The 19,960-nt window shown below is 41.9% G+C and overlaps 1 protein-coding gene across 3 annotated transcripts in view; it reads right to left on the bottom strand.

The window, feature by feature from the left end:
• Positions 1 to 19,960, bottom strand: part of cdk17 (cyclin dependent kinase 17) — a 193,499-nt gene that overhangs the window by 6,368 nt on the left and 167,171 nt on the right. For all 3 annotated transcript variants that reach the window (XM_078420056.1, XM_078420053.1, XM_078420054.1), the window contains 6 exons: positions 12,994 to 13,108; positions 12,269 to 12,363; positions 12,093 to 12,155; positions 11,882 to 12,005; positions 4,710 to 4,830; positions 2,874 to 2,971 (listed from right to left, as the gene is read on the bottom strand). In XM_078420056.1, the coding sequence (XP_078276182.1) occupies positions 2,874 to 2,971; positions 4,710 to 4,830; positions 11,882 to 12,005; positions 12,093 to 12,155; positions 12,269 to 12,363; positions 12,994 to 13,108 (616 nt within the window). The remainder of the gene's footprint in view (positions 1 to 2,873; positions 2,972 to 4,709; positions 4,831 to 11,881; positions 12,006 to 12,092; positions 12,156 to 12,268; positions 12,364 to 12,993; positions 13,109 to 19,960) is intronic.

The following is a 19,960-nucleotide window of genomic DNA, read 5'->3' on the forward strand; positions in this document are numbered from 1 at the left end:
CAACGTTTAATAGACATTTGGACAAGTACATGGATAGGATAGGTTTGGAAGGATATGGGCCAAACATAGGCAGATGGAACTAGTATAGATGGGATATGTTGGCCCGGTGGGCCCGTTTCCACACTGTGTGACTCAATGACTCTAAGTCAAGCTATAATGGCTAAACCAGTGCTTTATATAGATTCAACATTGCCTCTTGTTTTTAAGTTCGATGAAGAAACATAGAAAATAGGTGCAGGAGGAGGCCATTCGGCCCTTCAAGCCGGCACCGCCATTCATTGTGATCATGGCTGATCGTCCACAATCAATAACCCGTGCCTGCCTTCTCCCCATATCCCTTGATTCCACCAGCCCCTAGAGCTCTACCTAACTCTCTCTTAAATCCATCCAGTGATTTGGCTTCCTTTCCCTCTGTGGCAGAGAATTCCACAAATTCACAACTCTCTGGGTGAAAAAAATTCTTCTCACCTCAGTTTTAAATGGCCTCCCCTTTATTCTAAGACTGTGGCCCCTGGTTCTGGACTCCCCCAACATTGGGAACATGTTTCCTGCATCTAGCTTGTCCAGTAATTTTATATGTTTCTATAAGATCCCCTCTCATCCTTCTAAACTCCAATGAATACAAGCCTAGTCTTTTCAATTTTTCCTCATGACAGTCCCACCATCCCAGGGATCAATCTCGTGAACCTACTCTGCATAGGCCAGGATTTTGCTAACTATGCTTCGAACTTTTTCAAAGATCTCTCAAATTAACACCACACATCATCACAACTGTGTCACTCTGCCTATCAGACAATCTCTTCACTTGAGGTTGGCTGTTGCCAGCCATTTTGGTTCTGGTATTTTCCTACTCCAATCAGCCCGAAGAAGGGTTCCTGACCCGAAACATCACTTAACCATTTTCTCCAGAGATACTGCCTGACCCACTGACTTGCACCTTGTATTTTGTGTCGATCTTTGGCATTTGCAGTTCCTGTTTATTACATCACAACTGTGGTATTTAGTCTATACTGACTCTCCTTGTTCTCTCTACGAAGTTGAGTCACTTCACACACTCTGTCGTTAATTTATTCTGGCATTTATCTGCCCATTCTAACAGTCAATGTTTTCTTGCTGTTCATTACTATCCTCTTCGCCATTTATCACACTGCCAAGTTTGATGCAGATTTGGAAACTGTACTCGAAACACCTATAATATTACATCGAAAATAACTAATACTTTCAACTATTTACTCCTGGGGAATTTTGCAATCCACCATCTGCATCTTGAAACCAACTGGAACATTGGCACTGCCAGTCTGTGTATGGTCTTGGTTAGCTTGGCACTGCCAGTCTGTGTATGGTCTTGGTTAGCTTGGCACTGCCAGTCTGTGTATGGTCTTGATTAGCTTGGCATTGCCTTTCTGTGTTTGGTGTTGGTTACTTGGCACTGCCAGTCTGTGTATGGTCTTGGTTAGCTTGGCACTGCCAGTCTGTGTATGGTCTTGGATAGCTTTACAAAATGCAGCACATCGCACATATTGAAGTTAAATTATATTAGCCAATCCCTTGCCCACATTCACTGTTGATCGAGATCTTGTTATAACCATAGACAACCACTTTACTGTCCACTATACCACTCATTTTGGTGTCATCTGTAAACTTAATCATGCCACATGTATTCTCATCCAAATCATTAACATTGTGCAGGAACAGGCCCTTTGGCCCACTAAGGCGTGCCTACCATGATATCCTTCTAAACTAATCTCACAACAGGTCTGTGTCACTCTATTACATGTCTGTTTAAATGCCTCTTAAACATTGATATTACACCAGTTTCCATCACTTGCCCTGCATCCTAGGCACCTAGCACTCTGTAATAAAACTATCCCCCTCTCACCTTGGGCATGTTCTCCTGCGTTTTTAGATTTAGATTTAGAGATACAGCGCGGAAACAGGCCCTTCGGCCCACCGAGTCCGCGCCGCCCAGCGATCCCCGCACATTAACACTATCCTACACACACTAGGGACAATTTTTACATTTACCCAGTCAATTAACCTAAAAACCTGTACGTCTTTGGAGTGTGGGAGGAAACCCACGCAGGTCACGGGGAGAACGTACAAACTCCGTACAGACGGCGCCCGTAGTCAGGATCGAACCTGAGTCTCCGGCGCTGCATTCGCAATAAGGCAACAACTCTACCGCTGTGCCATCGTGCCGCCCCGTTTGACACTTCCCGTCTGGGAAAAAGACTCTCTACACTGTCTATGCCTCTCATAATTTTCGTATACTTCAATCGGGTCAATCCTCAGCATCTGACGCTCCAGCAAAAACAATCCAGGTTTGTCTCATCGCTCCAGATAGCAAATACTTTCCAATCCCGAGAACATCTGGGTAAACCTCTTCTACATCATTTCCAAAGTGTCCACAAGGGCACAGTGGTACAGCTGGTAGAACTGCTGGCTCACAAAGCCAGTGACCCGAGTTCGATCCTGCGCTCAGGTGCTATCTGTGTGGAGTTTGCATGTTTTTCCTGTAAATTGACCCTAATGTGTGAATGAGTGGTAGAATTGCGGGGGGGGGGGGGGTGGGGAAGTATTTGATAAGAATGAGGATTCAATAAATTGGATTTTTGGATGTAAGATTAATGTTAAGGGGTCGGCATGGACTCGGTGCACCACATTTTGATCATAGCCTTGCAATTACACTTTGTAAATGAAAGATATTATTAATTCTGCACCCAAAATATTAATCATGAATGATTACATATATGTGTCAAACTGTGGGAATATTACATTTTCATCTAGTTTTTGAATTAAGTATCAAGGTCAGTGTTGTATATCTCGATGACTCATTACAATGTGTTACAAACACAAAGGAATTACAAACTTACCCAGTAGCCTGAAGATCAAGTGCAATTCATCTTCTACAGTGGATCCAGGAAAGAGAGGTCTTCCAGCTGCCATTTCATAGAAGATACAACCAACACCCCTGAAAAAAAAATCAAAGCATAGGAATTCCGTGTAAGATTGTTTGAAAAAAATTTAATCGCAATGTCCCCAACGTTTCTGATAAATCTCTCGTAAAAAGCAAGTTGGATTTTGGCAAAAAATTATCCTCACTGTAAAGGCCCGATTATTCAGCAGAAAACAAAGTGCTGGAGGAACTGGGGTCAGGCAGCAAATATGGAGCTGCCGAATTCATCCAACACATTGTTCTTTGATCAAGAATTCAGCATCTGCAGTATATAATAATATTTCAATTCATAAAAAAACCCCATTTAATATGGAATTTTCATGTTCACTTTAATTTGCACACTTCAGCATTTGTTTTCCTGGGTTGAGAAAAAAAAAATTCTGATGAATTGATAGAAATATTTCTGATGATCTTCTCTGTGGGAGGAATTTCACTGGAATCGTTTCAACTAGTGTAACAATAGCATTATAAATGGCTGGATGAAACAAATACAACATCATCTTTCTAAATATTGAAATATTCTAAATGTGTCATCATTCTGTCTTTAAAAATCAGTTGAGCAGCGTATCATTTTTCAGTGTCTTGTCTGCCTTGAAATTATCTGATAGGTTAATGCCTGCCCGTGAATGCAGTGAATTCACTAGTGTATGTGCATGTGGTAAATGTAGTTATGTTTCCAAGTTTTATTTCTAACTTAAGTTCAGCAGAATTGAAGAATTTGAAAGTTAATTCTGTAATCAAATTGTGTTGGCCTTGCTTGCATGGTCTGACAGTAACATTGCTTTGGTTGTTTAAAGAATCAACAAAACTGGAGCATTTGTGTTTCAGCGAGCAACTTTCTACTTCAAACCAGTGGCTTAGAGTTCAAAAGATAAGGAATATTAAGTACAAACTTCATTTCCAATTCCATTTTTTGTGATCTTTTGTGCTTTATAAACATTTTAGTGCCGTAAAATGGCCCCGCCCACAAACATTACGAATAAAACAGCTGATCTGATTGTTAGCTCCAGCCACATTCCTGCTTGATCCCCACTAAATTGAACCCAGTTCGAGATTTAATTAATCACCACAGGTAGTTCCTGCTATTTAGGTTATCTGCAGGCTTTCTGCGAGGCTATTGTAATCCAGTTTCATTTTGGTTACAAACAGCTCGTATTATCATTTGCTAAAAAGTTACAATGTGCAACTAAAACTAGTATTTGATTGTGGATTGATCTTTGCAGTCATTTTTTGGTTCTGTAAGGAATTCGTTAATTTAACACTGCCCAGTTGCACTGGTTCATAGATTTAAGATTCAGAAATTCAAAGGTAAAAGTTGAGATCAATAATGGGAGTTGTCTTTCACGGTCCTTCATGGTGACCCAAAAATGACCATTAATCTGACATGATCAGATCGTTAGTTGATTCTATGGGCAATTGGATTCTATTCCCAACTGTTACATTCCACATTTTCAATTAACTTTGAGAAAAGTTACACCACACTACAATAAATTTCCCCAGAGAATCAGGCAAATTTAAAAAGAGGGCACAGACTGGGGATTCAGTGAGTGAAAGGGAGTAAGGAATCTGAGCCCCAGTAAGACGGAGAGCGGGAATTGGGACCCGATGAAGGAAAGGGAGTGAGGAATCTGGGACCTAGTGAAAGGAAGCAGCAGAATTGGGACCCCGGTGAGTGAAAAGGAGCGGAGAATCTGGGCTCCACTGAAAGGTTCACAGAGCACAGAGTTTTACTGTTACATTAAGCAAAACATACCACATGTCGATCTGCGTTGAATACTCCGAAGAACCCAGGAGTACATCTGGAGGTCTGTACCATAAAGTTACAACCTCATTTGAATATGTCTTTGTCGGAACTGACTTGGCTCTTGCCAAACCTGTAAAAAAGAAACACAAGTTTCGTGTTTCAACACGACATGATGAATTTTAAATTGCAACAAAAATGCTGCTAAATCATTACCACTAAAATGTGGCTGTGAAATAAGCTTAAACGGCCAAAGCTGAACATTACAATGACTACCTGGATTGTTCACTTACATCAAGTAAACAAAGTAGCATTTGAATGGTAATTAAGTTGCTTAATAGAAAAGTTTGGTTAGATTTGATATTGCAAAATAAATTCAGGATCTCAGTGATTGGCAGGAAATGTCCTCGTTCTTTGTAACCAAATCACATTTGGAAGGTGCCAGAGCAACCATCCTTCCACAATTGCTTAGACAGTGGATCTTCTAGATTGTCAGATGGTGGTCTTCTATTTTCCAAGTGGAACATTCTAGTTGCAGCTCAGTAGAGTCGTTGCCTCACAATGCCAGACACCCAGGTCCAATCCTAACTGTAGGTGTTGGATGTGTGGAGTTTGCATGTCCTCCCTGTGACGATGGGGATTTCCACCAGTGGACCTGGATTCTTCCCACTTCTGAAAGTGATGCAGGTTGGTAGGTTAAGTGGCCACTGCAAATTCTCCCCAGCGTGCAGGTGAATCGTAGACTTTAGGGGGGAGCTGACAAGAATGTGGGTAGAACACAAAATGGGATTCACGCAGGTTCAATGTAAATGTGTGATTGATGGATGGTGTGAACTTGGTGGGCCAAAGGGCTCGTTTCCATATTGTGTCTCTGATTCCATGGCTCTTAGGAAAAGCCCTGGCTCAGTGTTTGGAAAAGTCAACAAGTTCTCCACCATTTCAAAACATTTGCAAACCGTGATAATTGCAAAGGGCCGAAGCAGAAGTTATGCATCATTTAAACAGCGTGGGAGGCGACCGTGGCTGACAAGGGAAGTTAGGGATAGAATAAAACTAAAAGAAAAGATATATAACATAGCAAAGAGTAGCGGGAAGCCCGAGGATTGGGAAACTTTCAAAGGACAACAGAAGGTAACAAAAAGGGCAATAGGGTAAGCTGGCCAAGAATATAAAGAAGGATAGTAAAAGCTTATTTACATATGTTAAGTGAAAAAAATTAGTAAAGACAATTGTGGATCCCTTGAAGGCAGAAACAGGTGAAATTATTATGGGGAACAAGGAAATGGCAGAAGAGTTGAACAGGTACTTAGGTTCTGTCTTCACTAAGGAAGACACAAACAATGTCCCAGATGCACAAAGGGACAGAGGATCTAGGGAGACAGAGGAACTGAAAGATATTTGCAATTTGGATAGCAATAAAAGGATTGGTCCAAGTCAGCATGGATTTATGATGGGGATATCCTGCTTGACTAATCTTCTGGAATTTCTTGAGGATGTGACAAGTAAAATGGATGAAGGCGAGACAGTGGATGTAGTGGACTTTCAGAAAGCTGATAAGGTCCCACAGAGGAGATTAGTGGGCAAAATTAGAGCACATGGTATTGGGGTAGGGTATTGGCATGGATGGAGAATTGGTTGGCAGACAGGAAACAAAGAGTAGGAATGAACGGGTCCCTGTCAGAATGGCAGGCAGTGGCGAGTGGAGTGCCGCAACTATTTACAATCTATGTTAATGATTTGGATGATGGAATTAAAGGTAACACTAGCAAGTTTGCAGATGGCACAAAGCTGGGTGGCAGTGTGAACTGCGAAGAGAATGATAGGAGGTTGCAGGATGACTTGGACAGGTTGAGTGAGTGGGCAGATGCATGGCAGATGCATAATGTAAATAAATGTGAGGTTATACACTTTGGCAGCAAGAACAAGGAGGCAGATTATTATCTCAATGGTGTCAGATGAGGAAAAAAGGAAGTGCAACGAGACCTGGGTGTCCTTGTACACCAGTCACTGAAAGTAAATATGCAGGTACAGCAGCCAGTGAATAAAGCTAATGGCATGTTGGCCTTCATAACAAGAGGATCTGAATATAGGAGTAAAGAGGTCCTTCTGCAGTTGTACAGACCCTGATGAGACCACATCTGGAGTATTGTGTGCAGTTTTGGTCTAATTTGAGGAAGGACATCCTTGCTATTGAGGCAGTGCAGCATAGGTTCACAAGGTTAATCCCTGGGATGGCAGGACTGTCATATGAGAAAAGATTGGAAAGACTGGGCTTGTATTCACTGGAATTTAGAAGAATGAGAGGGGATCTTATAGAAACGTATAAAATTATAAAAGGATTGGACAAGCTCGATGCAGGAAAAATGGTCCCAATGTTGGGGGTGTCCAGAACCAGGGGTCACAGTCTAAGAATAAAGGGGAGGCCATTTAAAACTGAGACGAGAAAAAACTTTCTCACCCAGAGAGTTATGAATTTGTGAAATTCTGTACCACAGAAGGTAGTAGAGGCCAATTCACTGGATGAATTTAAAAGAGAGTTAGCTCTAGGGGCTAGCGGAATCAAGGGATATGGGGAGAAGACAGGCACGGGTTATTGATTGTGGATAATCAGCCATGATCGCAATGAATGGCGGTGCTGGCTCGAAGGGCCAGATGGCCTCCTCCTGCAACTATTTTCTATGTTTCTAGGGATCTGAAGGTAGTTTGTTTAAATACCGTTTCTTGGATATTTGACCTAAGGGAACACCACACCGTCACAAAATATTATCTTTTTTAATCAGTGACATTTAACTGAAACGGAACATTTCAACACGGCAATGGCACAAATGTAAAAATGCTGATAATCAACCAATCATCAATTGATCAATCAATCTACGATATTAAAGATTGTCAAAAAGTATATATAGCAAAGTTGAAAACTAACTTCAATGGCAAAGAGTTTCAGTGTTCAGATTCTCACTGCCGACCAAGATAGTAAGTGCCCAAGTGATCAAATGATTTACAGTGCCCTCCATAATGTTTGGGACTGAGACCCATTATTTATTTATTTGCCTCTGTACTCCGTAATTTCAGATTTGTAATGGAAAAAAACGTATGTGGTTAAAGTGCACATTGTCAGATTTTAATCAAGGCAATTTTTACACATTTTGGTTTCACCATGTAGAAATTACAGCAGTCCCCCCATTTCAGGGCACCATAATGTTTGGGACACAGCAATGTCAAGTAACTTAAAGTAGTCATGTTTAGTATTTTGTTGAATATCCTTTGCATGCAATGACTGCTTGAATTCTGAAATTCATGGACATCACCAGTTCCTGGGTATCCTCTCTGGTGATGCTCTTCCAGGCCTCTATTGCAGCCATCTTTAGCATATGCTTGTTTTGGGGGGTAGTCCCCTTCAGTTTTCTCTTCAGCATATAAAAGGCATGCTCAATTGGGTTCAGATTGTGGGGTTTGCATTGGCCACTCAAGAATTTACCATTTTTTAGCTTAGAAAAACTCCTTTGTTGATTTAGCGGTATGTTTGGGATCATTGTCTTGCTGTTGAATGAACCATCGGCCAATGAGTTTTGAGGCATTTGCTTGAACCTGAGCAGATAGGAGGTACCACAAAATGCTGGAGCAACTCAGCAGGTCAGGCAGCATCTCTGGAGAGAAGGAATTCGGGTCGAGACCCTTCTTCAGACTTGAGCAGATAGGTTGTGTCTATACACTTCAGAATTCATTATGCTACTACCATCAGCAGTTGTATCATCAATGAAGATAAGTGAGTCAGTACCTTCGGCAGCCATACATGCCCAGGCCATAACACCCCCACCACTATGTTTCACAGATGAGATGGTATGCTTTGGATCTTGGGCAGTTCCTTTTCTCCTCCATACTTTGCTCTTGCCCTCACTCTGATATAAGTTAATCTTCATCTCATCTGTCCACATGACCTTTTTCCAGAACTGTGGTTGGTTGATCTTTTAAGTACTTTATGGCAAACTGTAACCTGGTCATCCTATTCTTGCAGCTAACCAGTGGTTTGCACCTTGCAGTGTAGCGTCTGTATTTCTGTTCATGAAGTCTTCTGCAGACAGTGGTCATTGACAAATCCACACCTGACTTCTGAAGACTGTTTCTGATCTGTCGGACAGGTGTTTGGGGATTTTGCTTTATTATAGAGAATTCTTCTAAAGTCATCAGCTGTGGAGGTCTTCCTTGGCCTGCCAGTCCCTTTGCGATTAGTAAGCTCACCAGTGCCCTCTTTCTTCTTAATGATTTTGGTAAGCCTAAGGTTTGGCTGATGTCTCTAACAGTTTTAATCTTGTTTCTCAGTCTCATAATGGCTTATTTGACTTTCATTGGCACAACTTTGGTCCTCATGTTGATATACAGCAATAAAAGTTTCCAACGGTGATGGAAATACTGGAGCTGAGAGCTCTCTTTTGCCTGCATTAAGGAGGCAATTAAACACACCTGAGCAATTACAAACGTCTGTGAAGCCATGTGTCCCAAACATGATGGTGCCCTGAAATGGGGGGACTATGTATAAATGCAATTGTAATTTCTACATGGTGAAACCAAAATATATAAAAATACCCTTTAACAAAATCTGACAATGTGCACTTTAACCACATGTGATTTTTTCTATTACAAATCTCAAATTATGGCGTTCAGAGGGAAATAAATAAATGATGGGTCTTTGTCCCAAACATTATGGAGGCAAGCCGGATGCAAGCCTGGGCGATGTCACATGAAGGACAGGCTGTTGCCCATGCAGCACGTCCCCCCCTCTCCACGTCGCTGATCGATCCAAAGGAACAGCAGAACCGTTACAGTTTGGCACCAACGCCATCGCAGGAGCTGCCAGAACCAGGTTATAGACAACGACCAACTGCCTTCGGGACTCCGACTCTGGATTTTCTTGAGGTTTACTCCTGGAGCTTTTTCCATGACTGGATATGGCCACAAGGCAGTGGAGGTTTTAGATCAGAGTCTTCCCTCTCCTAGATGCACTGCCTTCCCAGGCTGATGAGCCTCATCTGCCCGAGACTCTTGGGGGGGGGGGGGGGGGAGCGTCTACCTTCCCGTGAAGGTCTATGAAACCTGCCCACTGCCCATGAAACATTATGGAGGGCACTGTAAAATATAGAATACAGCACGAACTTTAGCTCACAATATATGGGCCGAACATGATGCCAAGTTTGACACAAAATGCTGGAGTAACTCAGCTGGTCAGGCAGCATCTCTGGAGAAAAGGAATAGGTGACATATCAGATCAGGACCCTTCTTTGGATGTCAAGTTAAACTGATCCCATCAACCTGTACATGATCCATATCGCTCTATTCCCTGTATTTCCGTGTGCCAATCTAAAAGCCTCTTAAATGTCACTATTGCATTTGCCTCCACCACAATGCGTTCCAGGAGCCTACCACTGTGTAAAAAAGCTTACTTGCTGATCCTGCACTTTGCTCAGCTGGCGTTCAAATTGGGTCATTTGTGGATTTACCCAATAATAATTGCTTCCAATCTACCCTCCCTATTTCCTGCCTCGTGACATTGTAATCGGCCTTGCTCCAATTGCCCTGAAGAGGGCGACACTGGTGCAGTGGTAGAGTTGCTGCCTACAGCACCAGATACCAAGATTTCATCCGGACTACGGGTGCAGTCTGTTCAGCTTTTAACATTCTCCCTGTGACTATGAGGGTTTTCTCTGGGTGATCCTGTTTCCTTCCACAATCCAAAGATGTACAGGTTTGTGGGTTAATTGGCTTCTGTAAATTGTACATTGTCCCTTGTGTATAGGATAGTGCTAGGTACGGGGTGATCGCTGGTTGATGCGGACTCGGTGGGCCAAAGGGCCTGTTTCTATGCTGTATAATTAAATACCTTCTTCCAAAATCCAGATCCATCCCTATTCAAAAGTCTTAAAACCTATGGAGTTGTGATGGCTATCTCCACAATACTGGGTAATTTTGGGCACGATATTGGAGGATGTGCTGGCTCTGGAGAGGGTCCAGTGGAGGTTTACAAGAATGGTCCCAGGAATGAGTAGGTTAACCTATGATGAGCGTTTGTCAGCACTGAGCCTGTACTCACTGGAGTTTAGAACAATGAGGGGGGACCTCATTAAAACATACAGAATAGGGAACGGCTTGGATAGAGTGGATGTGGACAGGATGTTTCCACTGGTGGGATTGTCTAGGACTAGAGGTCATAGACTCAGAATTAAAGGATGTTCTTTTAGGAAGGAGACGAGGAGAAATTTCTTTAATCTGAAGTTGGTGAATCTGTGGAATTCTTTGTCACAGAAGACTGTGGAGGCCAAGTCAGTGGATATTTTTAAGGCAGAGATAGATAGATTCTTGATTAGTATAGGTGTCAGAGGTTATGGGGAGAAGGCAGGAGAATGGGATTAGGAGGGAGAGATAGATCTGCTATGATTGAATGGCGTAGTAGACTTGATGGGCCGAATGGCCCAATTCTACTCCTATTCCTTATGACTTTATGAATACTCTACTACCGGAACACTAATCACCTGACCAGACTTGTTTCCCCATTAAAGGTCCAGTCTGGTCCCTCCACGACTCGGACTATCTACATACTGTTTAAGGAAACCTTCTTAGATGCACATAACAAATTCTGCCACGTTTAATCCTCTTCCCTTGAGTAAGACCCAGTCAATCTTGTCTGATCCAATTTTTCGACCCCTCTGCCTTCACTACGACATAGGCACTTTTGTGAAAACTAATGCCAAATACTTTCTTTCTAAGTATCCACGGCATAAATTCTGCCTCTGCACTTAATGGGTGCTGCCTTTGTTTTGACTATCCCAGTATCTTGAAGAAGATCCAAAATGTCACCCATTCCTCTCTCCAGAGATGCTGCCTGTCCTGCTGAGTTACTCCAGCATTTTGTGTCTACCTTCGATTTAAACCAGCATCTGCAGTTCTTTCCTACAAATATATATTTATATATTACTTGTTAATCTTTTCTGAAGCTATTTGCCTCTTTATTTTCTATTTTAACTGATATATACTTCAAAGGACTCAATCGAATTCTTATATCTCATGGTGTAATATGTCTATTTACACGTAGTTGTTATGTATACAAGAAGGAAGTTGAAAAAGCAGGTATAAATTATGGAAATTAATTTAAGACATTTTCACATATGTAATTATTAATTAATGTTTCATACCAAAATCGGCAAGCTTCAGTTCCCCTCTTTCATTAATCAGCAGGTTCTGTGGTTTCAGGTCTCGGTGCAACACCTTCCGTTTGTGACAATAGGCCAAGCCCCTTAAAATCTGGAATAAAAATATCTACAAAGCATAGCAATACGATTAATGTAACATCACTTGCCTGCAACAAATGACTCAGAGCAGTTGCTTGATAAATTTAACCCTCACCGTCACATTGTGCATACTCATTATATTTCCACAGTCGTCCATGTACTGTTTCAGGTCCTTGTCCTGCAAGACAGGGAATTTCAATAAGCCAGTCACATTCCCTCACATAACTTTGTATTATTTTTTGACATAAATACATTATTGATCAGGCCACATTATACAGGATTAAAACGTACCAAGTATTCGAAGACTAGTGTCAATGACTTTTCTGTATGAATAATATCATGTAAAGTGACTATGTTTGCATGCTTCAAGTCCTTCAGTAATGACACTAGAGAGAGAGAAAAACATTATTAAAAAAGTGTTTTTATTACACGGAAATCACATCTAACTGAAATATCCAGGTCCTTCATAAAATAGAAACATATAGAAACATAGAAAATAGGTGCAGTAGTAGGCCATTCGGCCCTTCGAGCCTGCACCGCCATTCAATATGATCATGGCTGATCATCCAACTCAGTATCCTGTACCTGCCTTCTCTCCATACCCCCTGATCCCTTTAGCCACAAGGGCCACATCTAACTCCCTCTTAAATATAGCCAAACTGGCCTCAACTGCCTTCTGTGGCAGAGATTTCCACAGATTCACCACTCTCTGTGTGAAAAAAAACTTTCTCATCTCGGTCCTAAAAGACTTCCTCCTTATCCTTAAACTGTGACCCCTTGTTCTGGACTTCCCCAACATCGGGAACAATCTTCCTGCATCTAGCCTGTCCAACCCCTTAAGAATTTTGTAAGTTTCTATAAGATCCCCCCTCAATCTTCTAAATTCCAGCGAGTACAAGCCGTGTCTATCCAGTCTTTCTTCATATGAAAGTCCTGCAATCCCAGGAATCAATCTGGTGAACCTTCTCTGTACTCCCTCTATGGCAAGAATGTCTTTCCTCAGAATAGTAGGTTACCTTCCCGTATCGCTGTGCAAGGTGCACCCTCTTCATGTTCCAGCCTAATTTCTTTCAATGCCACCAGGTTATCAGTCAGCTTGCTTCTTCCCTTAAATACTGTTGCGTAGGTACCCTGCATTGAGAAAGTAAGAAGAAACGTGTTTATTCCCAGTAATAATTGTCACCAAAAGCATAAATTATCATATTTATTTGGGATATCATTCTCACTAAACAATTTCAGTAAAGGTACTAAGCATGTCAAGTGCCGTCTCTTTCCCCCTCATTTATAGGTTTTTCTTTCCTTTGTCATCCACCTTTTGTTCTTTTCCCTTCATTTTAGTGTGCATCCCATTATTGCCTTGCACTTATACACATTTTGACTGATCAAGTGGTAGGGAAGTCAGGAAAATAATAGGTGTACAAATATGTTACCTTCTCTGGAACAGCTTCTTCTCCTCTGTTTTTAGGCTTCTGAATGACCCTTCCATAAACTTGGATACAGTCCGATTCTACTCTACTTTATTGCAGACATTAGACTGTGTCTGCGAAAATTCTGTGCTATAATGCCGAGAACAATATTCTACACTCTGCCTTTCCCTTTGCTCGAGTTTGTACTCGAGTTGGCGTGATTGCAGTTATATATAGTATTAGCTGATTTGACTGGATAGCGTGTAAAACAAAACTTTTCACTGTACCTTGGTACACGTGATAATAATTCACCTAAAACCTAAAATATATCCTGTTCAAATAGTCAGGGGAAAAACTTGCATTTAAGCAATGCCTTCCATATCCAACATTTTCAAAATTACTTTGCAAACAATTAAATATGCTTTGAATTTTTGCTTTTTAACAATAAAAAATGTAGCATAAATAACAGTGAGATTAAGTACCAGTGCATTTCAACAGGAGCTCAGAGGAGAAGCTCCAACAAAGTCCTCTTTGTGAGTTAGGCTGTGTGTATCTGTCATCGCACTCTGCACCATAGTCAGCACTGTCTGAGGGTGGAATGCAAATGCTCTGAGCTGATGGGCCAGATGTTCTGTGCCTCTGGTCACTCTAGTGTAGCTCCATCTAAGTGAAGGGGGTTGCCAAATTAAATTGAAAAAGCAAGGGCAGGCAACTGATTTTTCTCTTTATTTTAATTTAAATAATTTGTTTTAATCAATTTATATCAGGGCATTATTATTCTAAATAATTTCAAATGTATTTCCATTCAATTGTCTTTATACCCCCGGCCAGAATTTGATGAGATTTGCAGAACCACAAATACATCTTGCATGAAACTTTACCCATATACAATCCAGCTTTTGTCGGGATAAATAACCTAAAGGCCTTACAAACCTACAAATGCCACTCATACAGCTAATTTGACCAGTTAACCTTTACCATCTGTACTTATACCCTTGCCTCCACAACTGTTCTCAGACATTCCTATTCCTGCATGGTTCTGTATTAACATAGAAAATAGGTGCAGGAGGAGGCCATTTGGCCCATCGAGACAGCAACACCATTCATTGTGATCATGGCTGATCATTCACAATCAGTAACCCGTGCCTGCCTTCTCCCCATATCCCTTGATTCCACTATTGATGTATCTAATCCTCTCCTTACAGTTACTGATCATATCACACACTAAACTAATTCAGGGAGAAATGTGTGGGATGAAGGTTCTCGCCCCGAAACATCACCTATTCCTTTTCTCCAGAGATGCTGTCTGACCCGCTGAGTTACTTCAGCTTTTTGTGTCTATCTTTGGTTTAATTCAGGGAGAGAAACGGATTCAATGTTTAATGCCAAAGATACTTCTCAGAACTGGAGAAGTGAAAGAACAAGTGTGTTTTAAGCTGCAGTGAGGAAGATGGTTGAAAAGAGAGAAATTGTGGGTGATTCGGTGGTGCAAGAATGACAAAGCCAAGGTACAATTAGTTTAAAAACCCACAATTAGGGACAGGAGCAGGAAAAAAATAAGCAAATATATTAGCCGAATATTATCTGTGGTAATAAGAAAAAAAATGATGTTATGTGAAATTGCTAAATTCAACATTGATTCTAGTGGGGTGCTGCAAGACAGAAAATGGACTTTCATTGGCACCTTGGGACAATTTTGGAAACAAAAGAGTCGTCATGGAGGGAGGGGGGGTGAAGATTTAAAGTGATAGGTAACTGAAAACATCAGGTTACCTGCATGAACTGAAGAGCACACAGCCAATTTATGTTTGGTTTCTCATATGTCATACCAAATGCAACACAGCAAAAAACAGTCTGTTGCAGAACCTCAGTAGATTGGGTAGCATTTATGGGAGAAGATGCACCTTCGGCGTTTTGGGTAAAAATCTGTACGTTAGTGGTGTCAGCCTGGGTCCCTTCCTAAATTTGTTCAAACTACTATATCCATGTGCGTGTACATGATGAAGAATCATGAGAGATTTAGGAAAGTTGTTGTCAAGCTGGAAAGGGTGCAGAGAATATTTACAAGAATGTTACCAGGATTGAGGGCCTGAGCTATAGAGGGAGATGAGCAGGCTGGGACTTCATTATTTGGCGCGCGGGAGGATGAAGGGTGATCTTACAGAGATGTGCAAAATCATGTGAGGAATAGATCTTTTGCCCGGAGTAGTGGAATCGAGACCAGAGGGTATAGGTTTAAGGTGAGGGGGGGAAGATTTAATAAGAACTTGAGGGGCAATATGTTTTCACACAAAGGGTAGTGGATGTATGGAGGAGGTAAATAAGGCAGGTTCTATCCCTCCATTTGAGACATTTGGACATGTACATGGATAGGAAAGGTTTCGAGGATTATGGGTCAAGCCTGGACAGGTGGGACTAGTGTAGATGGGGCATGTTGGTCAGCGTGGGCAAGTTGGGCCGAAGAGCCTATTACCACGCTGTTTGACTCTATGAATCAATGAAGGATGGAATGCACTCCTTGTTATTCAAGAGAGACCGCGTATAAACTTTCCACACAAAAATATATTGTTAGTAACACCTAGACTAGTCACATAATGTGGAAACAGGCCCTTTGACCCAACTTGCCCACACCAACAAATATGCCTCATCAATACTACTACCACCTGCCTGTGTTTGGACCATATCCAGACCTCCAACATTTGATTTTACAAATTCATAATTTTGATGTCCAAAATTCAGAATTTTACATCAAAATTCATAATATGGCGCGTAATGCAACTTTTCATCAAAGAAAAGGTATGCACACCAAATGTGCATACATTCATGTGTGAAAAATGATTATTATTTCCAACAGTCTGTAGGACAACATGTACAATGTCAGGCCTACCATGAATATTCTACTATTTATAGAAAGGTTATTGAACAGAGATACTTTTTGCAACACACACAAAAAAAAATGGTTTTGTTTTAGACAATTGGTGCAGGAGTAGGCCATTCGCCCCTTCGAGCCAGCACCGCCATTCAATGTGATCATGGCTGATCATGCACAATCAGTACCCCGTTCCTGCCTTCTCCCCATACCCCCTAACTCCGCTATCTATAAGAGCTCTATCTAGCTCTCTCTTGAAAGCATCCAGAGAATTGGCCTCCACGGCCTTCTGAGGCAGAGAATGCCACAGATTTACAATTCTCTGAGTGAAAAAGTTTTTCCTCACCTCCGTTCTAAACGGCCTACCCCTTATTCTTAAACTGTGGCCCCTGGTTCTGTACTCCCCCAACACTGGAAACATGTTTCCTGCCTCTAACCGTGTCCAATCCCTTAATAATCTTATATGTTTCAATATTTTATTTTTTCTATTTTGCTTTTTCCTTACACATCCCAATTCTTTTGGTATTGAATAAAAGAACAATGGTCATAAAATGTATGACTAAGTTATGAAGAAAGAGTTGAAATATGCGACTCCACCAAGCATACGGAAGTACTTGTTGAAATAAATTTGCATACTAATTGATAATCAGCCCAAAAAGGTGGTAATTGGCTTTCTGCTGTGTTTTATATTTGAAACCCATCTAAATTAATATAGTTATATAATCTTGCACTTAAATTTAATATTTATTACAGTTCCACCACTGATTTTCTGGCACTCTTGGTTCCAGAGCTTTACTGGTTTATCCAGCCAGAAGTCGGCTATGGGGATAGGTGTGCTGGCACCAGCTGGGCTGGAATGCTAGAGCCCCAGCCGCAGGTTGCAAATTCAACCCACCAGTCGGCCATGGAAGTCTTGATGAGGTCGGGATTGGCTGCCTTGCCCAGCCTAGGTGCCACATTTTCGGGCAGACTTCCAGGGCGCGGGGGATTTGTCGCGGAACACCTAGCGATCTCTAGCGGCCGAATTGATAAATTGCAATTACTAATTGTTTTGCAGAAAAATGTGAGGTGAAATCGGAATGGTGGAAATGAAATAAGAAAGCGGAAACTTTCTGCCAAATTCAGAAGGGTTGGGAGGGGTGTATATCCCTCCAAACCAATCTAAATGTAACTGTCTAAATGTTTCTTAAACGTTGCATTAGTACCTGTCTCAATCATCTTCTTCACCAGCAGCTCGTTCCATACATCCACCACCCTTTGCATAACTAAGGGTAAGCCCCCCACCTTAAGCCTCTGTCCTCTGGTTCTCAATTCCTCTGCTTTGGGCAAAAGACTCTGTGCATTCACCCAATCTATTTCTCTCATGATTTTAATATCTACAAACTTACTAATACCTAGTAAGTCGCATGTTCTCATCTTACTAATACCTAGTAAGTAGCATTGATATCTATGACAATCTGAATGGGCCCAGCACCGAACCCTGAGGCACACCACTAGTTACAGGCCTCCTGTCTGAAAAACAACATCCTCTGCTTCAAACACCATCTGCTTCCTTCCATGAAGCCAGTTTTCTATCCATTCAGCTATCTTTCCTTGGATCCCACGCGATCTAATCTTCCAAGGCAGACTACCATGCAGAACCTTGTCAAGTGCCTTGCTGAAATCCATATATACGTCTACAGCTCTGCCCACATCAATCTTTTTGGTCACATCTTAAAAAAAATCAGTCCATTTTGTGAGACACAATCTCCCACCTACTACACTACGCTGACTCTCCCTTATCAGCCCTTGTCCATCTTATCTCTCGGAATATTCTGACCACAGATTGGCCTGAAGTTCCAAGGCTTTTCCCTGCAGCCTTTCTTGAATAGAGGCACATTTGCCAACTTCTAGTCTTCCGGCACTTCACGCATATTTAATGACGATTTGTAAATCTTAGCCAGGCCACCTGCAATTTCCTTCAGCTTTCCACAGTGTCCTTGGATATATCTGATCAGGCCTGGGAGATTTGTCTACATTCATGCGTGTCAGTGCCTTCAGCACCTCCTCGATCAAAATACTGACTGGTCTCAAGACATTTACATTGACTGCCCCAAGTTCCTCGGTCCTCATGTCTTTCCCCACAATAAAAACAGAGGAGAAATATTCATTGAGGAACTCCTGTGGCTCCACACAGAGTTAAATGGATTCAACAATGGCTGAATGGGAGATACCAGAGGGTAACGGTTGACAATTGTATGTCAGGTTGGAGGCCAGTGTCTAGTGGTTCTGTGTTGGGTCCACTGTTGTTTGTCATTTACATTAATGATCTGGATGATGGTGTGGCAAATTGGATTAGTAAATATGCAGATGATACTAAGATAGGTGGAGTAGTTGATAGTGAGGTAGATTTTCAAAGTCTACAGAGAGACTTGGGCCTTTTGGAAGGGTGGGCTGAAAGATGGCAGATGGAGTTTAATGCTGATAAGTGTGAGGTGCTGCATTTTGGTAGGACAAATCAAAATAGGACGTACAGGGTAAATGGTAGGGAATTGAGGAATGCAGTGGAACAGAGGGATCTGGGAATAACTGTGCATTGTTCCCTGAAGGTGGAATCTCATGTGGATAGGGTGGTGAAGAAGGCGTTTGGTATGCTTGCCTTTATAAATCAGAGCATCGAGTATAGAAGTTGGGATGTAATGTTGAAATTGTATAGGGCATTGGTGAGGCCAAATCTGGAGTATGGTGTGCAGTTCTGGTCGCCAAATTATAGGAAGGATGTCGACAAAATGGAGAGGGTACAGAGGAGATTTACTAGAATGTTGCCTGGGTTTCAGCACTTAGGCTACAGAGAGAGGTTGAACAGGTTGGGTCTTTATTCTTTGGAGCGTAGAAGGTTGAGGGGGGACTTGATAGAGGTTTTTTAAATTTTGAGAGGGACGGACAGAGTTGACGTGGGTAGGCTTTTCCCTTTGAGAGTGGGGAAGATTCCAACAAGGGGACATAGCTTCAGAATTGAGGGACAAAGGTTTAGGGGTAACATGAGGGGGAACTTCTTTACTCAGAGGGTTGTGGCTGTATGGAATGGGCTTCCGGTGGAAGTGGTGGAGGCTGGCTCGATTTTATTATTTAAGAGTAAATTGGATAGGTATATGGATAGGAGGGGATTGGAGGGTTATGGTCTGAGTGCAGGTAGATGAGACTAGGTCAGGGAGAATGGTCGGCGTGGACTGGTAGGGCCGGACAGGCCTGTTTCCATGCTGTAGTTGTTATATGTTATATGTTATATATGTTAAATGCTTTGATTCCTGAGGGCTCCCATTTTCTCTCTGGTTACCCTTTTTCCATGAATGTAAATAAATAATGTCTTCGGGGGTGATCCTTATTGTTATCTGCTCAAGCCATCACCTGTTCCCCTTTTGCCCTCCTGATTTCCTTTTTTTAGCTTGCTCCTCAGTTCCCAAAATTCCTCCAGGGATGCACTTGATCCCAGCTGCTTATACCTGCCCCATGCCACCTCCTTATTCTTGACCACAGCCTCAATTTCTCTTGTCATTCAAGCTTCCTTACGCTCACTTGCCTTACCCTGCACTCGAACAGGAACATGCATGCCCTGGACTCTTGTCAGCACACTTAAAAACATCCCGCTTTCCCAACGTTCCTTTTACATCAAACACCCTGCTCCAATCACTTGAATAAGTTCCTGTCTAATACCCTCAAAGTTGGCCT

The sequence above is a fragment of the Rhinoraja longicauda genome, chromosome 23 (genome assembly GCF_053455715.1).
Source record: "Rhinoraja longicauda isolate Sanriku21f chromosome 23, sRhiLon1.1, whole genome shotgun sequence".
In the NCBI taxonomy this organism is placed as follows: Eukaryota; Metazoa; Chordata; class Chondrichthyes; order Rajiformes; family Arhynchobatidae; genus Rhinoraja; species Rhinoraja longicauda.